At 45.4% G+C, this 24,754-nt stretch overlaps 1 protein-coding gene across 15 annotated transcripts in view; it reads left to right on the top strand.

Annotated features, from left to right (window-relative positions):
- Positions 1-24,754, top strand: part of ITPR1 (inositol 1,4,5-trisphosphate receptor type 1) — a 357,780-nt gene that overhangs the window by 210,625 nt on the left and 122,401 nt on the right. For 8 of the 15 annotated variants that reach the window (XM_084765480.1, XM_084765471.1, XM_084765479.1 and 5 more), the window contains 5 exons: positions 10,506-10,626; positions 13,317-13,501; positions 16,396-16,544; positions 17,418-17,529; positions 22,924-22,956. In XM_084765480.1, the coding sequence (XP_084621606.1) occupies positions 10,506-10,626; positions 13,317-13,501; positions 16,396-16,544; positions 17,418-17,529; positions 22,924-22,956 (600 nt within the window). The remainder of the gene's footprint in view (positions 1-10,505; positions 10,627-13,316; positions 13,502-16,395; positions 16,545-17,417; positions 17,530-22,923; positions 22,957-24,754) is intronic. The other 7 variants (XM_084765470.1, XM_084765472.1, XM_084765467.1 and 4 more) reach the window with 1 other exon arrangement.

Below are 24,754 nucleotides of genomic sequence, written 5' to 3'. Positions count from 1 at the left end.
TTATGTCCCCATCACCTCCTCTCCTTTATGCCCCCATCATCTCCTCTCCTTTATGCCCCCATCATCTCCTCTCCTTTATGCCCCCCCACAGCTCCTCTCCTTTATGTCCCCATCATCTCCTCTCCTTTATGCCCCCATCATCTCCTCTCCTTTATGCCCCCTTCATCTCCTCTCCTTTATGTCCCCATCACCTCCTCTCCTTTATGCCCCCATCATCTCCTCTCCTTTATGCCCCCATCATCTCCTCTCCTTTATGCCCCCATCATCTCCTCTCCTTTATGCCCCCTTCATCTCCTCTCCTTTATGTCCCCATCACCTCCTCTCCTTTATGCCCCCATCATCTCCTCTCCTTTATGCCCCCATCATCTCCTCTCCTTTATGCCCCCATCATCTCCTCTCCTTTATGCCCCCATCATCTCCTCTCCTTTAAGCCCCCCATCATCTCCTCTCCTTTATGTCCCCATCACCTCCTCTCCTTTATGCCCCCATCATCTCCTCTCCTTTATGCCCCCATCATCTCCTCTCCTTTATACCCCCCATCATCTCCTCTCCTTTATGTCCCCATCACCTCCTCTCCTTTATGCCCCCATCATCTCCTCTCCTTTATGTCCCCATCACCTCCTCTCCTTTATGCCCCCATCATCTCCTCTCCTTTATGTCCCCATCATCTCCTCTCCTTTATGCCCCCCATCATCTCCTCTCCTTTATGTCCCCATCACCTCCTCTCCTTTATGCCCCCATCATCTCCTCTCCTTTATGTCCCCATCATCTCCTCTCCTTTATGCCCCCATCATCTCCTCTCCTTTATGCCCCCATCATCTCCTCTCCTTTATGCCCCCCATCATCTCCTCTCCTTTATGTCCCCATCACCTCCTCTCCTTTATGCCCCCATCATCTCCTCTCCTTTATGCCCCCATCATCTCCTCTCCTTTATGCCCCCCCACAGCTCCTCTCCTTTATGTCCCCATCATCTCCTCTCCTTTATGCCCCCTTCATCTCCTCTCCTTTATGTCCCCATCACCTCCTCTCCTTTATGCCCCCATCATCTCCTCTCCTTTATGCCCCCATCATCTCCTCTCCTTTATGCCCCCATCATCTCCTCTCCTTTATGCCCCCATCATCTCCTCTCCTTTATGCCCCCCATCATCTCCTCTCCTTTATGTCCCCATCACCTCCTCTCCTTTATGCCCCCATCATCTCCTCTCCTTTATGCCCCCATCATCTCCTCTCCTTTATACCCCCCATCATCTCCTCTCCTTTATGCCCCCATCATCTCCTCTCCTTTATACCCCCATCATCTCCTCTCCTTTATGTCCCCATCATCTCCTCTCCTTTATGCCCCCATCATCTCCTCTCCTTTATGCCCCCATCATCTCCTCTCCTTTATGTCCCCATCATCTCCTCTCCTTTATGTCCCCATCATCTCCTCTCCTTTATGCCCCCATCATCTCCTCTCCTTTATGCCCCCATCATCTCCTCTCCTTTTTACCCCCCATCATCTCCTCTCCTTTATGCCCCCATCACCTCCTCTCCTTTATGTCCCCATCATCTCCTCTCCTTTATGTCCCCATCATCTCCTCTCCTTTATGCCCCCATCATCTCCTCTCCTTTATGTCCCCTTCATCTCCTCTCCTTTATGTCCCCATCATCTCCTCTCCTTTATGTCCCCATCATCTCCTCTCCTTTATGCCCCCATCATCTCTTCTCCTTTATGTCCCCATCACCTCCTCTCCTTTATGCCCCCATCATCTCCTCTCCTTTATGCCCCCATCATCTCCTCTCCTTTATGTCCCCATCATCTCCTCTCCTTTATGTCCCCATCACCTCCTCTCCTTTATGCCCCCATCATCTCCTCTCCTTTATGCCCCCATCATCTCCTCTCCTTTATGTCCCCATCATCTCCTCTCCTTTATGTCCCCATCATCTCCTCTCCTTTATGTCCCCATCATCTCCTCTCCTTTATGTCCCCTTCATCTCCTCTCCTTTATGTCCCCATCATCTCCTCTCCTTTATACCCCCCATCATCTCCTCTCCTTTATGCCCCCTTCATCTCCTCTCCTTTATGTCCCCATCATCTCCTCTCCTTTATGCCCCCTTCATCTCCTCTCCTTTATGTCCCCATCATCTCCTCTCCTTTATGTCCCCATCATCTCCTCTCCTTTATGTCCCATTCATCTCCTCTCCTTTATGCCCCCATCATCTCCTCTCCTTTATGTCCCCATTCATCTCCTCTCCTTTATGCCCCCATCATCTCCTCTCCTTTATGTCCCCATCACCTCCTCTCCTTTATGTCCCCTTCATCTCCTCTCCTTTATGCCCCCATCATCTCCTCTCCTTTATGCCCCCTTCATCTCCTCTCCTTTATGCCCCCATCATCTCCTCTCCTTTATGTCCCATTCATCTCCTCTCCTTTATGCCCCCATCATCTCCTCTCCTTTATGCCCCCATCATCTCCTCTCCTTTATGTCCCCATCACCTCCTCTCCTTTATGTCCCATTCATCTCCTCTCCTTTATGTCCCCATCATCTCCTCTCCTTTATGTCCCCATCATCTCCTCTCCTTTATGTCCCCATCATCTCCTCTCCTTTATGTCCCCAACATCTCCTCTCCTTTATGCCCCCTTCATCTCCTCTCCTTTATGCCCCCAACATCTCCTCTCCTTTATGCCCCCAACATCTCCTCTCCTTTATGTCCCCATCATCTCCTCTCCTTTATGCCCCCTTCATCTCCTCTCCTTTATGTCCCCATCATCTCCTCTCCTTTATGTCCCCATCACCTCCTCTCCTTTATGTCCCCATCACCTCCTCTCCTTTATGTCCCCATCATCTCCTCTCCTTTATGTCCCCATCATCTCCTCTCCTTTATGTCCCCATCATCTCCTCTCCTTTATGTCCCCATCATCTCCTCTCCTTTATGTCCCCATCATCTCCTCTCCTTTATGTCCCCTTCATCTCCTCTCCTTTATGTCCCCATCATCTCCTCTCCTTTATGCCCCCTTCATCTCCTCTCCTTTATGCCCCCATCATCTCCTCTCCTTTATGCCCCCTTCATCTCCTCTCCTTTATGCCCCCATCATCTCCTCTCCTTTATGCCCCCATCATCTCCTCTCCTTTATGTCCCCATCATCTCCTCTCCTTTATGTCCCCATCATCTCCTCTCCTTTATGCCCCCCATCATCTCCTCTCCTTTATGCCCCCATCATCTCCTCTCCTTTATGTCCCCATCATCTCCTCTCCTTTATGTCCCCATCATCTCCTCTCCTTTATGTCCCCATCATCTCCTCTCCTTTATGTCCCCATCATCTCCTCTCCTTTATGTCCCCATCATCTCCTCTCCTTTATGTCCCCATCATCTCCTCTCCTTTATGTCCCCATCATCTCCTCTCCTTTATGTCCCCATCATCTCCTCTCCTTTATGTCCCCATCATCTCCTCTCCTTTATGTCCCCATCATCTCCTCTCCTTTATGCCCCCATCATCTCCTCTCCTTTATGTCCCCATCATCTCCTCTCCTTTATGTCCCCATCACCTCCTCTCCTTTATGTCCCCATGATCTCCTCTCCTTTATGTCCCCATCATCTCCTCTCCTTTATGTCCCCATCATCTCCTCTCCTTTATGTCCCCATCATCTCCTCTCCTTTATGTCCCCATGATCTCCTCTCCTTTATGTCCCCATCATCTCCTCTCCTTTATGTCCCCATCATCTCCTCTCCTTTATGTCCCCATCATCTCCTCTCCTTTATGTCCCCATCATCTCCTCTCCTTTATGTCCCCATCATCTCCTCTCCTTTATGTCCCCATCACCTCCTCTCCTTTATGTCCCCATGATCTCCTCTCCTTTATGTCCCCATCATCTCCTCTCCTTTATGTCCCCATCATCTCCTCTCCTTTATGCCCCCATCATCTCCTCTCCTTTATGTCCCCATCATCTCCTCTCCTTTATGTCCCCATCACCTCCTCTCCTTTATGTCCCCATGATCTCCTCTCCTTTATGCCCCCTTCATCTCCTCTCCTTTATGCCCCCTTCATCTCCTCTCCTTTATGTCCCCATCATCTCCTCTCCTTTATGTCCCCATCATCTCCTCTCCTTTATGTCCCCATCATCTCCTCTTTTTTATGCCCCCATCATCTCCTCTCCTTTATGCCCCCATCATCTCCTCTCCTTTATGTCCCCATCACCTCCTCTCCTTTATGTCCCCATCATCTCCTCTCCTTTATGTCCCCATCACCTCCTCTCCTTTATGTCCCCATCATCTCCTCTCCTTTATGTCCCCATCATCTCCTCTCCTTTATGTCCCCATCACCTCCTCTCCTTTATGTCCCCATCATCTCCTCTCCTTTATGTCCCCATCACCTCCTCTCCTTTATGTCCCCATCATCTCCTCTCCTTTATGTCCCCATCATCTCCTCTCCTTTATGTCCCCATCATCTCCTCTCCTTTATGTCCCCATCACCTCCTCTCCTTTTTGTCCCCATCATCTCCTCTCCTTTATGCCCCCATCATCTCCTCTCCTTTATGTCCCCTTCATCTCCTCTTTTTTATGTCCCCATCATCTCCTCTCCTTTATGTCCCCTTCATCTCCTCTTTTTTATGTCCCCATCATCTCCTCTCCTTTATGTCCCCATCATCTCCTCTCCTTTATGTCCCCTTCATCTCCTCTTTTTTATGTCCCCATCATCTCCTCTCCTTTATGTCCCCATCATCTCCTCTCCTTTATGTCCCCTTCATCTCCTCTCCTTTATGTCCCCCATCATCTCCTCTCCTTTATGTCCCCATCATCTCCTCTCCTTTATGTCCCCATCACCTCCTCTCCTTTATGTCCCCATCACCTCCTCTCCTTTTTGTCCCCTTCATCTCCTCTCCTTTATGTCCCCATCATCTCCTCTCCTTTATGTCCCCATCATCTCCTCTTTTTTATGTCCCCATCATCTCCTCTCCTTTATGCCCCCATCATCTCCTCTCCTTTATGTCCCCATCATCTCCTCTCCTTTATGTCCCCATCACCTCCTCTCCTTTATGTCCCCATGATCTCCTCTCCTTTATGTCCCCATCATCTCCTCTCCTTTATGTCCCCATCATCTCCTCTCCTTTATGCCCCCATCATCTCCTCTCCTTTATGTCCCCATCATCTCCTCTCCTTTATGTCCCCATCACCTCCTCTCCTTTATGTCCCCATGATCTCCTCTCCTTTATGCCCCCTTCATCTCCTCTCCTTTATGCCCCCTTCATCTCCTCTCCTTTATGTCCCCATCATCTCCTCTCCTTTATGTCCCCATCATCTCCTCTCCTTTATGTCCCCATCATCTCCTCTTTTTTATGCCCCCATCATCTCCTCTCCTTTATGCCCCCATCATCTCCTCTCCTTTATGTCCCCATCACCTCCTCTCCTTTATGTCCCCATCATCTCCTCTCCTTTATGTCCCCATCACCTCCTCTCCTTTATGTCCCCATCATCTCCTCTCCTTTATGTCCCCATCATCTCCTCTCCTTTATGTCCCCATCACCTCCTCTCCTTTATGTCCCCATCATCTCCTCTCCTTTATGTCCCCATCACCTCCTCTCCTTTATGTCCCCATCATCTCCTCTCCTTTATGTCCCCATCATCTCCTCTCCTTTATGTCCCCATCATCTCCTCTCCTTTATGTCCCCATCACCTCCTCTCCTTTTTGTCCCCATCATCTCCTCTCCTTTATGCCCCCATCATCTCCTCTCCTTTATGTCCCCTTCATCTCCTCTTTTTTATGTCCCCATCATCTCCTCTCCTTTATGTCCCCTTCATCTCCTCTTTTTTATGTCCCCATCATCTCCTCTCCTTTATGTCCCCTTCATCTCCTCTTTTTTATGTCCCCATCATCTCCTCTCCTTTATGTCCCCATCATCTCCTCTCCTTTATGTCCCCTTCATCTCCTCTCCTTTATGTCCCCCATCATCTCCTCTCCTTTATGTCCCCATCATCTCCTCTCCTTTATGTCCCCATCACCTCCTCTCCTTTATGTCCCCATCACCTCCTCTCCTTTATGTCCCCTTCATCTCCTCTCCTTTATGTCCCCATCATCTCCTCTTTTTTATGTCCCCATCATCTCCTCTCCTTTATGCCCCCTTCATCTCCTCTCCTTTTTGTCCCCATCATCTCCTCTCCCTTATGTCCCCATCATCTCCTCTCCTTTATGTCCCCTTCATCTCCTCTCCTTTATGTCCCCATCACCTCCTCTCCTTTATGTCCCCTTCATCTCCTCTCCTTTATGTCCCCATCATCTCCTCTCCTTTATGTCCCCTTCATCTCCTCTCCTTTATGTCCCCATCACCTCCTCTCCTTTATGTCCCCTTCATCTCCTCTCCTTTATGTCCCCATCATCTCCTCTCCTTTATGTCCCCTTCATCTCCTCTCCTTTATGTCCCCATCACCTCCTCTCCTTTATGTCCCCTTCATCTCCTCTCCTTTATGTCCCCATCATCTCCTCTCCTTTATGTCCCCTTCATCTCCTCTCCTTTATGCCCCCATCATCTCCTCTCCTTTATGTCCCCATCATCTCCTCTCCTTTATGCCCCCATCATCTCCTCTCCTTTATGCCCCCATCATCTCCTCTCCTTTATGCCCCCTTCATCTCCTCTCCTTTATGCCCCCTTCATCTCCTCTCCTTTATGCCCCCTTCATCTCCTCTCCTTTATGTCCCCTTCATCTCCTCTCCTTTATGTCCCCATCATCTCCTCTCCTTTATGTCCCCTTCATCTCCTCTCCTTTATGCCCCCATCATCTCCTCTCCTTTATGTCCCCATCATCTCCTCTCCTTTATGCCCCCTTCATCTCCTCTCCTTTATGTCCCCATCATCTCCTCTCCTTTATGTCCCCTTCATCTCCTCTCCTTTATGCCCCCATCATCTCCTCTCCTTTATGCCCCCATCATCTCCTCTCCTTTATGCCCCCTTCATCTCCTCTCCTTTATGCCCCCTTCATCTCCTCTCCTTTATGCCCCCTTCATCTCCTCTCCTTTATGTCCCCTTCATCTCCTCTCCTTTATGTCCCCATCATCTCCTCTCCTTTATGTCCCCATCATCTCCTCTCCTTTATGTCCCCATCATCTCCTCTTTTTTATGTCCCCATCATCTCCTCTCCTTTATGCCCCCTTCATCTCCTCTCCTTTATGTCCCCATCATCTCCTCTTTTTTATGTCCCCATCATCTCCTCTCCTTTATGCCCCCTTCATCTCCTCTCCTTTATGTCCCCATCATCTCCTCTCCTTTATGTCCCCTTCATCTCCTCTCCTTTATGTCCCCATCATCTCCTCTCCTTTATGCCCCCCCACAGCTCCTCTCCTTTTCTTCTTTCTGTTTTGAAATCGGGTCTTATATAACCTGTGATGGCTTTGGACTCACTCTGCTGCCAAGGCTGGCCTTGAACTCCTGATCCTCCTGCTTTGACCTCTCAAGGGTGCCAGCACAGAACTTCTTTTTTTGTACAAGAAACATACAGCATCAACTTTGTGTTCTCTTGTGAGAATGAGAGAAGATCCTTATTTGAAACACTCAGTACAGTGCCTAGCACACAGCAGGTGGTTCAAAGGTGGGAGCCTATATGGGTCTTTAGACGGCCGTCTCTCAGACATTGCTGGGACCTTTGTTGCTGGCCTTACAACTGGCACCTAGTTGCCAATTTTTTGAGTGAGCACTTGAATTCTGAGACTTAGAAGAGTGGTAACGACCAAAGATTAAAAGTAGACTGAAGTCTTAGCCACAGCAGTGTACAGGCGACTTCAAGGGGCCTGAAGAGAACATGAGTGATTCAAGGGAGGAGGTAGGAGAGGCCAGAGGTAAACACAGGCAGGCTGGGACTCAGAACCACGTAGGACCGCAGGACCTAGGGCTGAGGGATAACTAAATTCGGTTCATATTACAGTGAGGCACCTGCTTTAGCTCTAGTCTGGAGAGGGAAAGTGGGATTATACGTAGCTCCAAAGTGAACTGAACTGGACGCATGGAGAGAAGAGAGGAGGGCAGAGGGAGGGAGGAAAGCAAAGAAGAAAGGGTGGACAGGAGCCAGTTTCCTACTGTCCCTTCCACAAGGCCTTGCCTGTCAGAGCGCCTAACACTTTCCAATAGTGCTCCCTGGTGGACAGATCTTGCAATTAAATGTATCCTGTGATCCCCATATTGGTCCTGATTATCCAGTCAATGTACCAACTATAGGAGCAGTCTTGTCATTTTGGCCAAAAAGTCAAGTGAGCTGATGTCACCACATTGCCTGTTGCATTTGGCAGTTAGGAAGTAGCTGCTGGTGACCCATTTGGTCATTTATATCCCTGGGTATCAGATCAGAGAGGAGCAAACAGATGGTTCATAAACACTGGCTCAGGGGAACTGACTAATGGATGGGGCACTTCGCAGTGAGTTCAACTGTAGAGTTCTCATCCAAAGTTCAACATCTACAGTGTCACTTCCATCTTCACAGAATCATCCTGAGGCTAAGTGAGATGTTTGTAAAGAACTTAGAACAGAGCCTGGCCGGGAGAAGCACTCAGGGGCACTGTCTGTTTGGATTGGGCCCCTTTATAAACTGGGGAGCTAAGATGAAGCCACCAAACTTAGGAACTGATTCTAGGTTTTTTAACCAATTCCTCTGGCTCCCTGCACCCCTGACTTCTCTGAGTAATGTAGTTTCCTACTAAATGGATGGGAACACAGGGCAGGATGTTCTTCCTGAAGAGGCCAGTCCCAGGTGACCTGAGTAGGGAGAACAGGCTGACTCAGTGCCCTGCTGGCCTAATGTAGCACTTTGGGATAATTTTATCCTTCCCTACCCTTTGTCTTTCATTATAACATTAAGGTAACTTCCATGTCATATAATTATAATCCAGGCCCATATGAGGCCATGCACGACATGTCTGCCTTGTATTATGCACTTAAGAAAGGGAAGATATATGAACCACAGTTACAGAAGAAACTGAATTCTCTAGTACTCTGGCTCATTTCCTTAAGATGAACTCTTTGCCTCTAATTCTTTTCATCATTTTTCTTTCACCACCGAAATCCCTTTAGAATTTTCACTACTTTTTTTCTTTACTGCCTTCCACTGGTTTTTAGTGAAGTGGAATGTGAGTCCTCTGGCTGAAACAGACGGCCCTGGTGCAGCTCATCATACAGTTACCTTTGCCTGGTAGCTCCAAAGCTGTCATTTGGAGAGATAGAAATCACCATGCTAAAAAGCATTCAGAAAGTCAGTATCTAACTTAGTAGATTTATGCAGTCTTTTACTTAAAGGGAGTACAAACTTAGACTTTCATAGAGAGGTCTTCTCATGGAAAGTAGCTTACTTGTCCCCAGTGCTCTGTGTAAAGTGAATTATTTATATACACCACCCATCACAACCAGGTTGTCTTTGTATCATCAAAGACACTGCCATAAATAAGGAAGGAGGGAGCATTCTGCTGAAATCCACTTAGTGTTTCATTTTTGTGGGTTGGAAGTAGAGTTTCTAGGGCCAGTGAAATGGTTCAGTGGGTAAAGACACTTACCATCATGCCTGTTTGATCCCTAGAACCCACGTGCTAGAAGGGCAGAGCTGACTCCCCATGGCACACATCAATGCATGTAAATAAATAAATCATAAATAAATAAATAGGTAGGAAGTAGGTAGCTATATATAAAGATAGATGATAGATAGATAGATAGATAGATAGATAGATAGATAGATAGATAGATAGATAGATGTCTTGAACATACAAGTTCTAGCTGAGCATGGTGACAAGTTCCTATAATACAGCCATTCAGATGCTGAGACAAAAGAATCATGAGTTCAAGGCTCCTCTGGATTCTGTTCTCGGAACATGGTGCTTGAAGGGAAGTTTGGGGCTTCCCCCTTACATACTGGATGCCACTAACACAGGTGAAATTGTTGACCTCGGTAGTTTAGTTGACCTCAGCTAGTTCATGGCGTTATTACTCTGGAGAGTTTGATTCCACAGCTGGCTCTTGTGATCAGGATTGATTAGATAATATCGACTTTAAAATGCATAAAAAAGAAAATAAATAGCTGGGTTTGTGATAACGCTGTCTTATTGCTTTTTAAATGCTCCTTATTTTTTCTCTCCATCAGTGTTCCTCAGACTTCTGTTGCTAAAATGAAAAACCTGAGATAATTAAGTTAAAAACAAAAAAAGATTGATTTTTGCCCCAAAACTTTGAGAAGGTTTCTGTCCACAGTGTGTTGGTCCTGTGCTCTGGAATGTAATGAGGTGGCATTACATTGCAAGAAAGCAAAAAAAGCTAAGAGGGGGCCAAGGTCCCACCCTCTGGCAAGGCATTCTTTCAGTGCCCAAAGGACCTCTTCCTAGGCCACACCTCATTCCGGTGGTACCGCTATGAAGACCAGGCCTTTAAGGGACAGTTCACATAGACACTACAGCAAACATACTCTGGAGTCCTCCCCCTAACTTGTGGGGGATCCAAGACTGTCTCTATTCAGGTCCCCAGTGTTCTACACGGTTTTGACCTTGCCTCTCTTTTTCATAGACTCGCCAACCTGTCTTTGTACAACTCCTGCAAGGTGTATTCAGAGTTTACCACTGCAACTGGTTAATGCCAAGCCAAAAAGCCTCTGTGGAGAGCTGTATCCGGGTGCTCTCTGATGTAGGTAAGGTACCAGATCAGTTTAGATGTAATAGGATGCAAATGCGTCGCCTGCTGTTTACTGAGCTTACGCTCTTGTGAGAAAGGAAGCTGCAAAGTCAGACCGAGAGTCCTTGATTCCTCAGCCTCTGTCTTTGCCAAGCCAGCACAGTAAGAAACAGTAAGTCCTTGAAAAATAAGATTCCATAGTTCAAAGTCAGACGGTCCCTGACAAGCGACAATTCATAAAGATATTCCAGGCCCTGGGAAGTCCCTCATTCAAAGCATGAGTTTGTTTACTCAAGCAGATGCATTTTGCTATATGGAAATTTTCTTCCCGTAAAGCACCCATAAGATCCTAAGGAGCTCCCTTTCCCACAGTGGGAAATTTTCATCTCCCTATGCAGTGGCTGGTTCTCTGTCCACTCTTTGTCCCCACCCCCCATCCAAACCCCAAGACTCCTGTCTTAAAGGCCATTCTCCCCTTTTCCCTTTGCTTTCTGTGATGCTAGGTGTGGAGTCCTGGCACCCCAGCCCTTCCCAATCAAATTTAAGTGGTACCATTGCACATATTTTGCAGGTACAGCATGTCAGGGTACGTAGCTTCCCATTGTGGTAGGAATGTAAGATTCCTTTGGCCTAGTTTGAAATAGTTGATAAATTGCTCTAAATTATGGCTACCCTGTGAATCCCCATTATCCAGCCTTTGGGCATTCTCGCTCTGTCCTTGCTGACCACTTTTCTTCTTTTACATCTACAACATCTACTTAAAAACAAACTTACGACTTACCCTTCCCCATCTTCCCTTAGTGTTGTTTAGGGAACCTTCCTACCTGAGATGAGAAGTCCTGTGATTGAACTAGAGCCCCAGGAACTTGGCAAGGAGCAAGCACAACACTTCTCAGAAAGGGTGCTCCTTGGGAAATGGTGGGTGATTTACAGGAAAGAAAGTTTCCATAGTGACCAGAAAATGAACACATGGGTAATTCTGTGTTCCATAGTTTAGCTTTGGGCAAGCATGGGGTATGTTTGTGAGGACCCCTTGCCTTCGTTTTTTAGTCCCTGCCTGATTCCTGTGCTCTTACACTTTCATCTGACAGGTATTGTGTGTGGGTGTGTGGGTGTGCCTGTGTGCGTGCATGTGTTGTGAGAGGTTAGGCTGAGAGGATGATGCCTGGATGACCTGTTTTCTTCAGACTTGACAGCAATGTACAGAGATATGACATGCTGTTCATATGAAATGTCTGAGTGAGTCCTTGCCCCACAAGTTAGTTGATTGAAATCTGAGGAGGCCATTGGCTTGATGAGAGAAGCTTCATGAATAATAGCACAGAGAAAGCAAGAATGCAGCTCAGTGGTAGAGAACTCCCTCATCTACGTGAGGCCTCAGGTTCAGTCCCTGGAAGTGCAGGGAAGCAAAATCAAAGCAGAGCCAGTGCTTCTGTGATATCATAAAGAGCCCAGCCTGTTCACTCCCCAAACCCAGTCCTCTGCCCCTAAGGAATGGCCTCCTTCTGACTGAAATGTACCTGAAGTCCTGTGTGTCCCCTTCTGGGCACAGACTGGTGAGCAGATGAATGTGAACCCTGTGTCCTGCTTTTTATTTTTACAGTACACTTTCATCCCATGCTTTTTCACTTTCAAGAGTAAAGCATTAGGAATGATTGACTATTGATTCTTTCCCTGGGCCTTCTTGTTCTATTAAGATTGCTCCCTGGTTCATCCTTCAAAATGCTACAGCTCCTTCCACAGGTAGAGAGGGACAAGAGAGCAGGTTTCTTTGTTTCTACTATATTGAAGCAACATTGAAGATAGGAAATGATACCTTTGGTTTGGGGAGGATCCCTCACACAGAAACAAGAAGTGTTCATCTCAGCCTCCTTTGTAAAGTATATTTAGTAATACTTTCAGGTTCTTAGGAAAGTTATAAAGAAGATACAATAGGGTTTCTTTGTACCCCTCCTTGTCTTCCTCCATTTTCAACATCTCCATTACTAGTGCACATTTGTCAAAGGTTAGGGAGTGATGCTGATATATCACTACCAGCTAAACTATAGGCCTGATTCAGACTTCACTAATGTCCCTTTTCTACACCTGGGTATACCTCACTCCTGTCTCACACTCAGTTATTATGTCTCCAATCTGGTCTGTGATAGTTTCTTACTTTTTCCTTGTTACTCTTGACAAGTACTGGCCACGTATCTTTTCGAGTGTCCCTGTGATGTTTCCTTGTGGTGAGAGTGGAGTTGTCCTTTTTTAGGGAGGGAAAGAAGTGCCTACTGTGCAGATGTTCTTTAGTGTTCTGGTCAGCAGAAGCCAGCTTTTTGTAGGCTGTTATGTAGAACAACAAAATAGGTAATGTTTAGAAAATCAATTTCTTGGCCAAGCAAGTGGTTTGTCTGGATAATTATTAAAATGTACAAACACATGAGTATGCCTAAGAAGCCATTCATTTAAAAAGTACGCTGACATTGAGCCTCAACACTTGGAACCGTTTTAGTGTCTGTGGGTCCTTCTGTCCCCAGAATTTGCATTGGGAAATCTTAACCTAAAATGTGGTTAAATGTTGAGCTCCCCCGTCTCCCTCTTCACCATACCATACATGCTTGCCCACGACAGGCATGGAAAGATGTACCTAGTGGGTGATGAGGATTGAAACCCATCTCCTGTTATCCCGAATGTTGTAGACTCCTGAGCCATCTGTCTGTCTTGCAGCCAAGAGCCGGGCCATAGCCATTCCTGTTGACCTGGACAGCCAAGTCAACAACCTCTTCCTGAAGTCCCACAACATCGTGCAGAAAACAGCCATGAACTGGCGGTTATCGGCCCGCAACGCTGCTCGTAGAGACTCTGTTCTGGCAGCTTCTAGAGACTACCGAAACATCATTGAGAGATTGCAGGTAAAGCAATACTGAAAGAAGTGGAGTTTCATTTGACTATCACGTGTATATTTTATCAAGACACAAAGCATGAGCTCAGCTACACAGAAAGAGATCTGTTCAGCCAGGAGTACAAGTCATTTGCTAAACAATCTTCTGGAAGGGGGCCACTCACACACTAGACAGTTGATGCTGAGTCAGCTGTAATTATTGTCTGAAATGTACATAGAACCTCCCTGTGTGGCCTGGGCTTCCTCCCATCACAGCAGCCAAGTCCATAAACATTTCTAGGGACCACTTGAAAGCAGTTTTGTCCTTATCACCTAGCTTTAAAGATGTCACTTGACATTAATTCTGCTGCCCTGTATTTGGTCAGTGGAGCCTCAGAGGGGCACTCAAGTTCTTAGGAGGGAAATTCAAATCACCATTCAATGGAAAGGATGTCAGGGCCATGCTACATCAACGTGATAACTGGATATTTTGTAATGGCTGTCATTGGAAAATGCATGCCCTTGTCCTGAGCCTGGCATGGAGCATAGTGACCACTCAGGTCTTCTGTTACAATGCCTTAAGGTTACTGCTGTGATTATGAAATTCACTAACATTAGAAAAAGTAATGAGGCCACTGTGCAGCTCCATAATTTACAGAAAGGCAAATAAATTCACGAGTTCATTTATTAGCCCTGGGTGCTGGTTGTATGCGATGATGTGAAAAGCAGTCAACAATCTCCCCTTTTCCTAGAGACAAGTTCTGGAAGAGACAAGGCTGTTCATCAGCTAATTACACATAGAAACTTCCAGTGGCAACAGGAGAGCTAATCTTGCCTGGGGTAGGGGATGAGGGATACCTGTCTGAGGAAGTAACATCAAGGCTGTATTAGATCTAAAGAACCAAAGAGTAGGGAACATCCTATGTAAAGACACTTGTACAGCACAGATGAGGTGCCTGCTTGCTGCCCTGCAGTGAGGTGGCTTGTAGAGCTTCAGGGTCAAGTTAAGGGTTGAAGTCCTTCCCATGATAGAAGGCATTCTTCAGCAAGTGTAAGTGTGATCCCTACAGGAGTGCCTCCTGACCTTCTGTGGTGAAGGATAACAGACTCAACACTCCATTGTCTTCACTGCTCAGTCCATGTCAGTTATCTACAAACGTATCAGCTTATTGCCCCCTCTTAGATTTAGTAGGTATATCCTAGGAAATGGACTACAGTGCATAGGTAGGGCATACTTGCTATAAAGACTTGTCAGTGGTTTTAAAAGATCCTGATTTTTCAGGTCTGTATTATCTGAGTCCTGGAATCATTAGGTGCAGCAAAAGTTGTAATAATGGCAGGCTTTTGCTAACTACCCACCTCTGTAATGAATTCTCATCTAGACACTTGCTCTCTCAACACTAGTGGCTTCCCCAACTCATTGCTTTGCTGTCTTTGTTTCTCTCTGCCTCTGTCTCTTTCTGTCTCTCTTTCTGTGTCTCTGTGTCTCTGTGTCTCTGTCTCTCTCTGTGTGTGTCTCTGTCTCTGTCTCTGTCTCTGTCTCTGTCTCTCTCTCTCTCTCTCTCTCTCTCTCTCTCTCTCTCTCTCTCTCGCTTTCGATGTCACTCTCTGCTGAGTGTTATACATTTGAAAATACAATGTAAATAAATTTCAGTGTGAAATACAGACTTCTCAAAAGATGCAAGATTTCATGCAGTTCGTTAAAGTATTGTCAAAAGATTACTTCCATTCCACATAAAGTCTTTCAGTTGTGCTGGAGTCAGGACCAGTAAAGAGTGAAGAGAAAGGGGAGAGGAGGGGGAGAGGACTTGTCCCCAAAGGCATACTCTTAGAAAAACTAGTAAGACCGTCCTCTTCACTCCCATGAAAGCCATGTGGATTAGGGACTGTGCACCCTGCTTCCTGTGATCTTGTTAGGAATTCCTTCCCCCACCACGAGAAATTACCTAACTCTGCATCCCTTTCTGTGTGTCCTAAACATTATTGGCCTGTTGTCACCATACAGAGTCTCTTAAACATAAGCCAAGACTATCTTTATGTAATTTAATTTTAGATTCTGGATAAAAGATCTTTCAGTTCCTTTTTTAACACCCCCAATGGGTAAAGAAGAATATGTAGTGAAGTGTTTCTTCCAAGACGAATCCCATTGTGGTGGTGTTAGCACGCTGCTAGCTAAATTTCGAGTCGGCAAGCCTTGGGACAGGCTGCAGCATCTTTTGAAGATATTCCTTGTCTGTTTCCTATCATTTGCCTTTAAATGGTGTTCGTTGTGTTGGATTGGCAGCCCTTTCAACTTCTCTCTGTTTTCCTTTCCTACAGCTGTGTGTTTTGCATTTGAAGACCATCATGCTATCAGGGTACATGTATTTAGCATGTTGATACAGCATGTTCATTCATTTGTGTTCCCATGTTTATATGACTTTATTATGTAAACTATGCTCATTGTAAAGAGTCAGACAACACTAGCAACTATGTAGACAAATATTAGAATCCCTTGTGATCCCACCCAGAGGAAACCAGTGGTGATGTACTTGTGGGATATGGTATGTACTTTGTTAGTTATGGATATTGTCCTTGGAAACGGTGTCTAAGAATGCATCCTATTCCTTGACTATTTTAAGCTCGTACTGCAGACATCTTTTCACATTGTTTTTGTGTGTTGTACTTACAGATATGTGGGATGGCCCATTATAGCATAAACTGTCTCAGATGAAGGGGTGGAGAGCGTGTTGATTTGTTTGGCCTTTGTTTTCTGGATTGGGAGGCAATGCTTCTGGTAATGAGTGGACCATATCTAGTAACTGAAAGTATTGGGAGACAGCACTAAAGCTACACTAACACAACCTAGCCTGTACAGCGTAGTGTCTCACCCTGCTACAGTCAGCTTCCGCCTGAGCTGCTGACCAAGGCCTACTTTCATTCCAGGACATCGTGTCTGCCCTGGAGGACCGGCTTAGGCCCCTGGTCCAGGCCGAGTTGTCTGTGCTCGTGGATGTTCTACACAGACCAGAACTGCTTTTCCCTGAGAACACGGATGCCAGGAGGAAATGTGAAAGTGGCGGTTTCATTTGCAAGTAAGTAGCTTTCCTTCTGGGGTGGTCAGGAGCTAGAAACCCCTGATGACCAGACCAAACCCCTGTTCGTGGAGGAGGAGCTACTGGCCAGTGTTTAACTTTGTGGGTTCAAGTCAGAAACTAGAGTCTTGTTCTGATCACTACAAACTAAACTTATCTATTGCTGGTAGATCCTATTTACTGACGTCCACCTCCATTTGAATTGCATGCCTGTTCTTTTTTTTTTTTTTTTCCCCTCTCCACTCAACAAGTTGGGATCAAACACCTACCATGTGTGGTACAAACAAGCAACAACAGCAATAAAAAAATGTCATGACCCTCCAGGCACCCAAAAGTCTTGGACCTACCATGACCTAGCTAGCATTTCCTAACATGTATTTAGCGTCTTAGTCGACGCCCTGAAGGCCATAATCTAAGAAGGAACAGGCAGTGTTATGACAAGAACTTCACATTTGATTTCACTGTGAGCTGAGCTGCCTGTCTAGCTCTATGGTGGGCTCTGGCCTAGGCATTCCTCCGAAGACAAGACTGTGGATACAGAAGGTGTGTGTTTGCCCAACCATCATCCTCATGAGGTTTCTAAAAATACCCTACTGGCATATTTCACAGCAATCCTCAGTGGATAAAATGCCACACTTATGAGTAGGGCTCTGTCTGTCTTCTCCACTCGGCATAATCTCCCCATTGTATGTGGCGGCTCCTTCCTTGTCGCCCTGTTAATCTATTCCCAGCCAGCAGGTGTCACCTGTGAGCCATGGCTGCTGACTGGCTTGTCCATGCATAGATGTCTTGAAGTACATTTAGAAGTTTGTTCTGCAAATGACCGGTTAGACCAAGTTTCTTGTGACGTCTTCCCGGCTTTCTTTTATTCAGGCTAATAAAGCACACCAAGCAGCTGCTGGAGGAGAATGAAGAGAAACTGTGCATTAAAGTCTTACAGACCCTCAGGGAAATGATGACCAAGGATAGAGGCTATGGGGAGAAGGTACTGCACTGTATTTTCCTGTTTAATTACACTGTAGTATTAAACTTAAGGCTTGAGCGCATTTGGAAACCCCTTAGTTACTGGCAGGTTATTTAAATTTTTTAAAAAGCTGTTTCTCCTGTCTGTAAAGGAAGTTGAATCACATGACCACTTCCCTGCAAGTCAAATATTATTAGATGTCTCCTGTAGGCTACTCACCCACAGGCTAATGTTAAGGAAATAGTTCTAGGATCTTTGCTGTTGAGCTTCCCAGTGAGGCATGTCCTCCTGTGTGTCAGGTCCCCGGCTCCGTGAATTTAGTGTTCCTGCTAAGCATGCCTGTGGGTTGACTTACCTCTTTTTAATGGGATCTTGCACAATCCTTCCAGCACCTCAAGAAACTCCCTCTAGCTCTAACTGGAAGTAAGACAAGCAAGTATGTCACCACTATTGATTGAGATTGTGAAATAGACGACTGCCATGGCCTGATACTTCTTGGTATATGGCAAGAGTGGGCATTTGGCAGTGTGTCCCACAAGGGGCACAGTGCGGCAAGAGCAATCCTGGTGCTGCTTATGTCCAGCAAGGAACCCCAGCATTAGTTCGATGGCACCAGGCTTCACTGGGTAGTTGGTAACACCCACTAACTGTCTGCTAGGCACTTTTACCAACAGTCCCTGATCTCGTTGGCCTATCAGAATACCCAGTAACTCACTGCTCTGCTCTGGGAAGAAGCCTTGATAGTTAAACCACAACTTTCGTTGTCAGAATAGCGAGCGATACCTAAATCATCCTAATATAACAGACTGTTGAAATCTCGCTCTTCAGCCTGTGCAAGGTCTCGCACTAATGTTAGCTTATCTAACAATCAAGCCTCCCTGGATAAGAAAAAGAGAGCAAGGTCGGGCACTGCTGGCGCACACCTTTAATCCCAGCACTTGGGATGCAGAGGCAGCCGGATCTCTGAGTTCAAGGCCAGCCGGGTCTACAGTGTAAGTTCTAGGACAGCCAGGACCACACAGAGAACCCCAGTCTTGAAGGAAGAGAGAGAGAGGGGCGGGGGAGGGGGAGAGAGAGAGAGAGAGAGAGAGAGAGAGAGAGAGAGAACAGAAAAGTGTACAGTTATTACTGTACTGTTCCTTTCCACTGTCCCCAGATCAGTAGGCTTTTAAATCTCACTCTAGCCGAGGCCGTAGCCCCTTTGGTAAAATGCTTACCTAGCATATGCAAAGCCCTGGGTTTGACATCCTGTACTTCATGATACTGGATGTGGTGGCACATGCCTGTAATCCTGGCACTTAGGGAGTTGAAGGCAGGGTGGCCCAAAGTTCAAGGTCGTTCTTGGCCCAGCCTGGAATACATGAAGTCCTGTCTTAAAAACAATGAAACAAACAAAACTATATATAAATGTCCTTTTAAGTGTTTACAGAATGTAAACTTAAAGATGAATACTTGTTCGCTGAATAAAGATTTGATGAATGAAACCTGATAGGTTTATAAATATGAACAGTGGATGCAAAGAGCTTTAGTGCAGGTGAGAAACAATGAAGATGGCGTGCCCATATAGACACACACAGGAGCACCTGGGTAGATTTTAATGGAAAGAAAGGAAGAAAGATGGAAGAGAACAGCCGAGGCCATCTTAGCACGGAGTGGATAAAGGAAGACTGACAGAGATCAGGAAGAGGGAGAAGCTATGAAAGAGTAAATGCCCAGCATTTAGAAGAGATACTTGGCCCTCAGTTTACTCTCTTCTGTAACTGGTAAAGAAAGTAACCCAAGCCCATAGGCTGATATCTCTTCCCAGAGTGCTGGGGACTGTCATCCCCACTTCAGGAAAGTGGAAACACTGTAAGCTAGAGTGGGGAAGATGTTCTAGGCACCTGCGGTCCATACTTCTGGCCCTGATGCTTTGACTATTTAAAGATGCTGCTTAACCATTTGTATTAATGGAACTTTGAAATGGGCAGAGGCCCGGAAAGTGTTTCTGCTTCCCTCAGTCTGGCCGTCGTCAAGGACTCTGCCTCCCCAAGGTTCTTTGATGGTATTTCTGATGGTTACTACTGTGCTTGCTGGACTGAAGAAGCATAACACACAGGCAGGCCAACATTTTCAAGGGTAGAAAAACCTCACAGCCAAAGAACTAACCTTCTCTTATCCAGGAAGCCAGTTAGCTTGGGTTTTTCTAAACGAAGTTGTCCTTGGCTCGATGCTGAGGACTCTCCTGTGCTTTCATCTCGGTTTTCCTGCCGCTTGCCCCTTGTGTGGGATGTTCCCATGGCTACCACCTTCCTGAGGGTATTTGGTACTGTCCTTCTCTGCCCTTTCTGTGCTGTCTTCATAGCCACAGAGTCAGAGCTAGAAGAGGCCTCATTAACCTTCCTTGAGTGTAAGCATCTGAGTTGGGATGAAATATCTGCCCAAGGTCACAAGGAGAGAGACTCCCTGCGGTCAAGGCTAGAACCCGTTTTCTGAATCCTGGTACATGCCCTTTCCTGCCTCTCTCGTGCTGTGTCCTCCAATTTTAGCCATTTCCTTGTCTTATTTTTCTCTAAGCTGTAGACCCTCTGGATGAAGAGATTTTATGTGTCTTTGCTCATCTCTGCATTTTCAATCCACTTCAGGACCTGTCCTGAAATTTGAAACAATTCCTTATTCTGCTCAAAAGGTGTTGGTGTGCTTAAATGGATCTATTTTATAAAGGGGAAAAAAGACTGTTGAGAAATATGACTCAGATTAGCAAATAAATTAAAATATACCAGCATCTCTCTAAAGCTGGCTTATGCTTTTTAATCTCCAGATACAACATTTACTGACCTCTTCTGTGCCAGTTGCCTATCTTACTCAGGTCAGACTCAGGAATAAATATCGTCATCATTACTATTTTTAGACTCACAGGTGAGCACATAGAAAAGTTTAGACTTTTTCCTAGGTTCATACAGCTAAGAGCAAGCAAGGCCCCTGATCCTAAATCCACATTCTGACTCCAGGTACCTAGATTTTCACCAACACTTCATAAGTATGCAGATTAACTATACTTGGGTGATTTGAAGTTTACCTAGAGTCTTGACATTGTCTTCGCTGTGCTATATGCTTGCTACATAAAAGACAGGAGCATTAAATGTTGCAGAATGTCTAGGCTTCAGCTCAGTTCTGAATCATCACCCAACTGAAAAAGACTCCATTTGGTAGCAGGTAAGTTTATAAATCCTGGTTGTCTCAGGACCATCCAATACCTGTGGTTTTGAATAGATTCCATATAAGGAATCAGAATAATGAGTAGTGAGGGTTTAGCCCACTAGCTACAAAATGTGCTAGTCCAGAAAGTGTCTAAGGCAGGGACTGGATAAATCACAATTGTCGTATTACAGTGATGTTCTGTAATGAAATACCTAAGAAAGGCTGTTATAAGGAAGAGAGGTCGCTTTGTGATAGAGTGTTGGCCTAAAAGACACAATTCCTACTACATAAATAAATAAATAAACAAACAAACAAACAAACAAACTTATAGCTTATAGTTTGGGAGCCTGAAACTCTATGATTGGACAGCTCCATTCATTTGTTCTCTGGCTATGGTCTAACATTGAGTAGTTGAGGGGGTGAGAAATCACATTCTGAAACAGAAAGCCCGAGAGGGACTCAGGAATCTGCCTTGCACTCACAGCTAACTCTCTTAAGAACTAACCCAGTGCTCACCTTGGTAACTAACACTCGTAACCTCTGAACATCAAAGAATCTGAGGAAGGAAAACTGCCAAGAGTTTGAGGTCAAGTTGGGCCATGTGGAGAACTCCAAGCTAGCATGCTCTACAGAATGAGACCCTGTCCCCCAAAGAACCAAATCCAAGATGATGATGATGATGATGATGATGATGATGATGATGATGATGATGATGATAATAATAATAATACCCAAAAATCAAACTATTAGTTCCATACGAGGAACAGTGCCTGCGACCTAGGGCTCTCCCACTAGCTCCTACCGCCTCACCTGCCGCATGTCACCAGTTAGAGCCAACTTGCCAGGATGTGAACTGCAAAGATATAGGCAAGCCCCCTCCAGACCATAGCAAGCACTCTGGGAATTCTTTTAAGTTATTTTCACCTGTTATGTTCCTGAACACAAAGAACGAGGTATTAAATATAAAAACAGAGAACATATAAGAACTGATTGCTGAAGTAGTGTTGAAGCACATGTTGGTGTGAAGCATCCCATAGCTTTATATCCTGCATCTTCAAAGAGACAAAACTGTAGAACAGCACTAGGACTGTATAAATACTCTACATGTGAAATGGCCACTAAATCCTGCTTTTAATCTGTTTAAAACTTGCCGGTGGCTAAGGAAAAAAAGTAACACTCCCATAGGTAACCCTTTTAAAGATTGTTCTGAATCCCTCTTAACTCCAGAAAACCTTCAGGCCCCTTGATCCTATTTGAAAACGTAACATAGTTATCACAGGCACCAACCTGCCTCTCTCTGTTCACTGTGCGTTTTTGTTAAGCTGATATAAGTTTGTGTTAATGGTCAAAGAGCTTGGTAAGATATTCAGAGGCCAGCAATCAATGTAAAAGAGTATCTCGGAATTCATTTAACATCCCACTTCCCTTCTTAACAATCCCTGTTTTAGTTCCTGAGCCAAACTGAGGTAATGCCAGGGGTTTTATTTCTTACAAATTGTCAGTTCTGTCATAGTCACAGAAGCTCCCTGCTTCTGGATGAGCAGAGTTTTGGTCTTTCTGGCTACTAGGATTTCTGACAGACTCTTTACTTTTCAGAATGAGATGTAACTGAGATGGAAACCAAACAGCTATCCTTAACCCAATGTAACAGAGAAAATTCTGTGAGAGAATTGAGATTTTTTTTTTAAAATCCCCTTCGGTACACCCATGTTACTAATCCATCTGAGGCAAGTGTTGACTCTCAGTCATGCACGCTCCCACTCCCAGGATTTGAGATCTGTTGGTCTCTGCCTCCTCAAACTAATCCCAGATCTGACTGAGCCCAACTGTGGTTTGGCCTCCTGACCCCTAATAAATCAGTCAAATGAGTTAATAGTACTCTTGTCTTTTATCTATCCCTTCCTATCTGCTTCTGAAAGATGAAGCCCAGGGAATTGGCTCCCAGTTCAAGGTCAAGGCCACCTTGGTGGTTGGATGATGGGTTCGGGAGGATTGTTGCCCGGCATGTGAATAAGGGCGGCACATACTGCGTATTCTGTTCCAGTGCAGTTGTCATTCCAAGCTGTGGCAGTGCCCACAGTGCCTGAACTCCTTCAAATGGCCACTGTCTAACTGCGCTTGAAGGTGACGTGGTTGAGCATAAGCACACACTTGCAATTTTCTAACATTTAGAATCTTATGTTTCCCTTCCTAACAAATCTTTTTGTTTTTCTCCCCTCCTTTCTTCTTTTCCAGCAAATTTCCATTGATGAATCGGAAAATGCCGAGGTTTTAACTTTGTTGGGTTTTGTTTTTAATGTCCCATGGTGGCGTCTCAACAACACCCTTCCTGTTAGCCCCGTGCTGTGTCCTCTGGTCTCGGCGTCTAGCGTCTAACTTTGTGTAGTGTGCCTTCTGGGAGTGAGCAGGGTCGGTCCTGTCTGTGTTAGCATTTCTCTCCATTTATCGTCTGTCCTCGGGGATTCCACCATCGTCCAGATCAAAGCTTTCTAAGCTGTAATAAGGTTTCAGTCTTTCCCGCTTCTCAACTGACTCTCTGGCTGATGCTGGTCATGAACTCAGCACCTGAAGCTCACTGTTGATGTTAACATAAAGGAGCATTACTTCATGTTAAACATTTGACCCAAACAGAGAGACTAGATTTGACGTGGTTGGGAAGTGGTTAAAACACAGCAGCAAAATGTCAAGCCCATGACTCTCTTGCTCTCTGTGTTGCAAAGCATTACATGTCAGGGTCACCTAAGTATTTTCTCAAGGCAGTGTGAGTCCCAGAGTGCTAGTTCAGACCCTCCACCCCTGATATTAGGAACACCCAACAGCCGTGGCTTCTCTTCTGCAAGAACTGCCTGTGGGTGCACAAATGGAGATGACAACCCGTGGTTCCTACAGCAGAATCCTGGAAATTGATTGATTTGGTTCCTACCTCCTGTTTGTTCTGTACATTTTTCAACGGCCTTCATGATTTTAGGCTGTGATGTGTAATTGGTAAGGGGTACCAGCAAAGAAAATTGATTTATTTTAGGGGGGATATATATATATACATATATTCATATATATACATATATATGTGTGTGTATATATATATATACACACACACATACATACATTATATGGTTTTATTGACTGAATGGAGTGCACTGGGATGGAATTTTATTTGATTTTTTTGTTAGGCTAATTGATTAATACCTTGTTTTGGGTGGAATGAAGCTACCAGATTAGACATGTTATCCAGTGACTTTTCACTTGAACTTAATACACCATAGTAGAAAAAATCTTAATAAATGGCTTGCATATACCTAAGGAAAGTTCAGATACACCACAGACTTAAAATCGGAAGCAACCCATGTGGTTATGAATTTGGACTAGCTGCCTCAGGAATGGCATTCAGAGAAATAAATGGTCACTCTTCACCCACACACTAGAGCATGGCTAGCTAGGTCTTGCATGGCTAGTTTAGCTCCATACAGGTCTATAAGGTGAATTCTATATAAACACTTTGCCCTTATTTTTATCAGACACAAGCAGGTTAACACTTTAAGCAGATACATTTCCTAGGATGGTAGAGAGGTAAAGAACAGAGAACACTTGCAGCTTCATTAATCGTGGTTAGCACAGCATTTTTCCTTCTTTCATATGTAGCTTTCCCATTTCTCTCTCTCTCTCCCACCTCCCACCCCCCACCCCCCCTTCCTATCCTAGAATGTCCTGGTCTGAATTTTGTATGCTGGCACCTTCAGTGCTCTTGTTTCTACCTAGAGTTATAAATGCCTCCTGTTAAATGTCTCTCCTGGGACACTGAGCTTGAATTTCTATTTGCTTAGTTACGGATTAAGCTGGGGAAAGAAAACTCTCCCTCATCATAGGCTACGTCGCATTATTAATACACTGTTTGCACCAGAGTAATCAGTTGATGCCTTTGCTTGCTCAGGATGCAACTTGGTTCTCCTGGCTGGGAGTTTATTGCTTGCGTATGGAAAGATTCCACAGTTGGAGCAGGTGTGTTTATAATTATACTCTAGGAAATAGAATACTGTCTGTTTATAAAAGAAGAATGTTCTGGCAGGCA

The sequence above is a fragment of the Acomys minous genome, assembly GCF_964271855.1.
Source record: "Acomys minous genome assembly, chromosome: 17".
NCBI classification, from domain to species: Eukaryota; Metazoa; Chordata; class Mammalia; order Rodentia; family Muridae; genus Acomys; species Acomys minous.
Note: the sequence above shows the minus strand (reverse complement) of the source record. Positions and strands in the feature narration are given on the sequence as shown.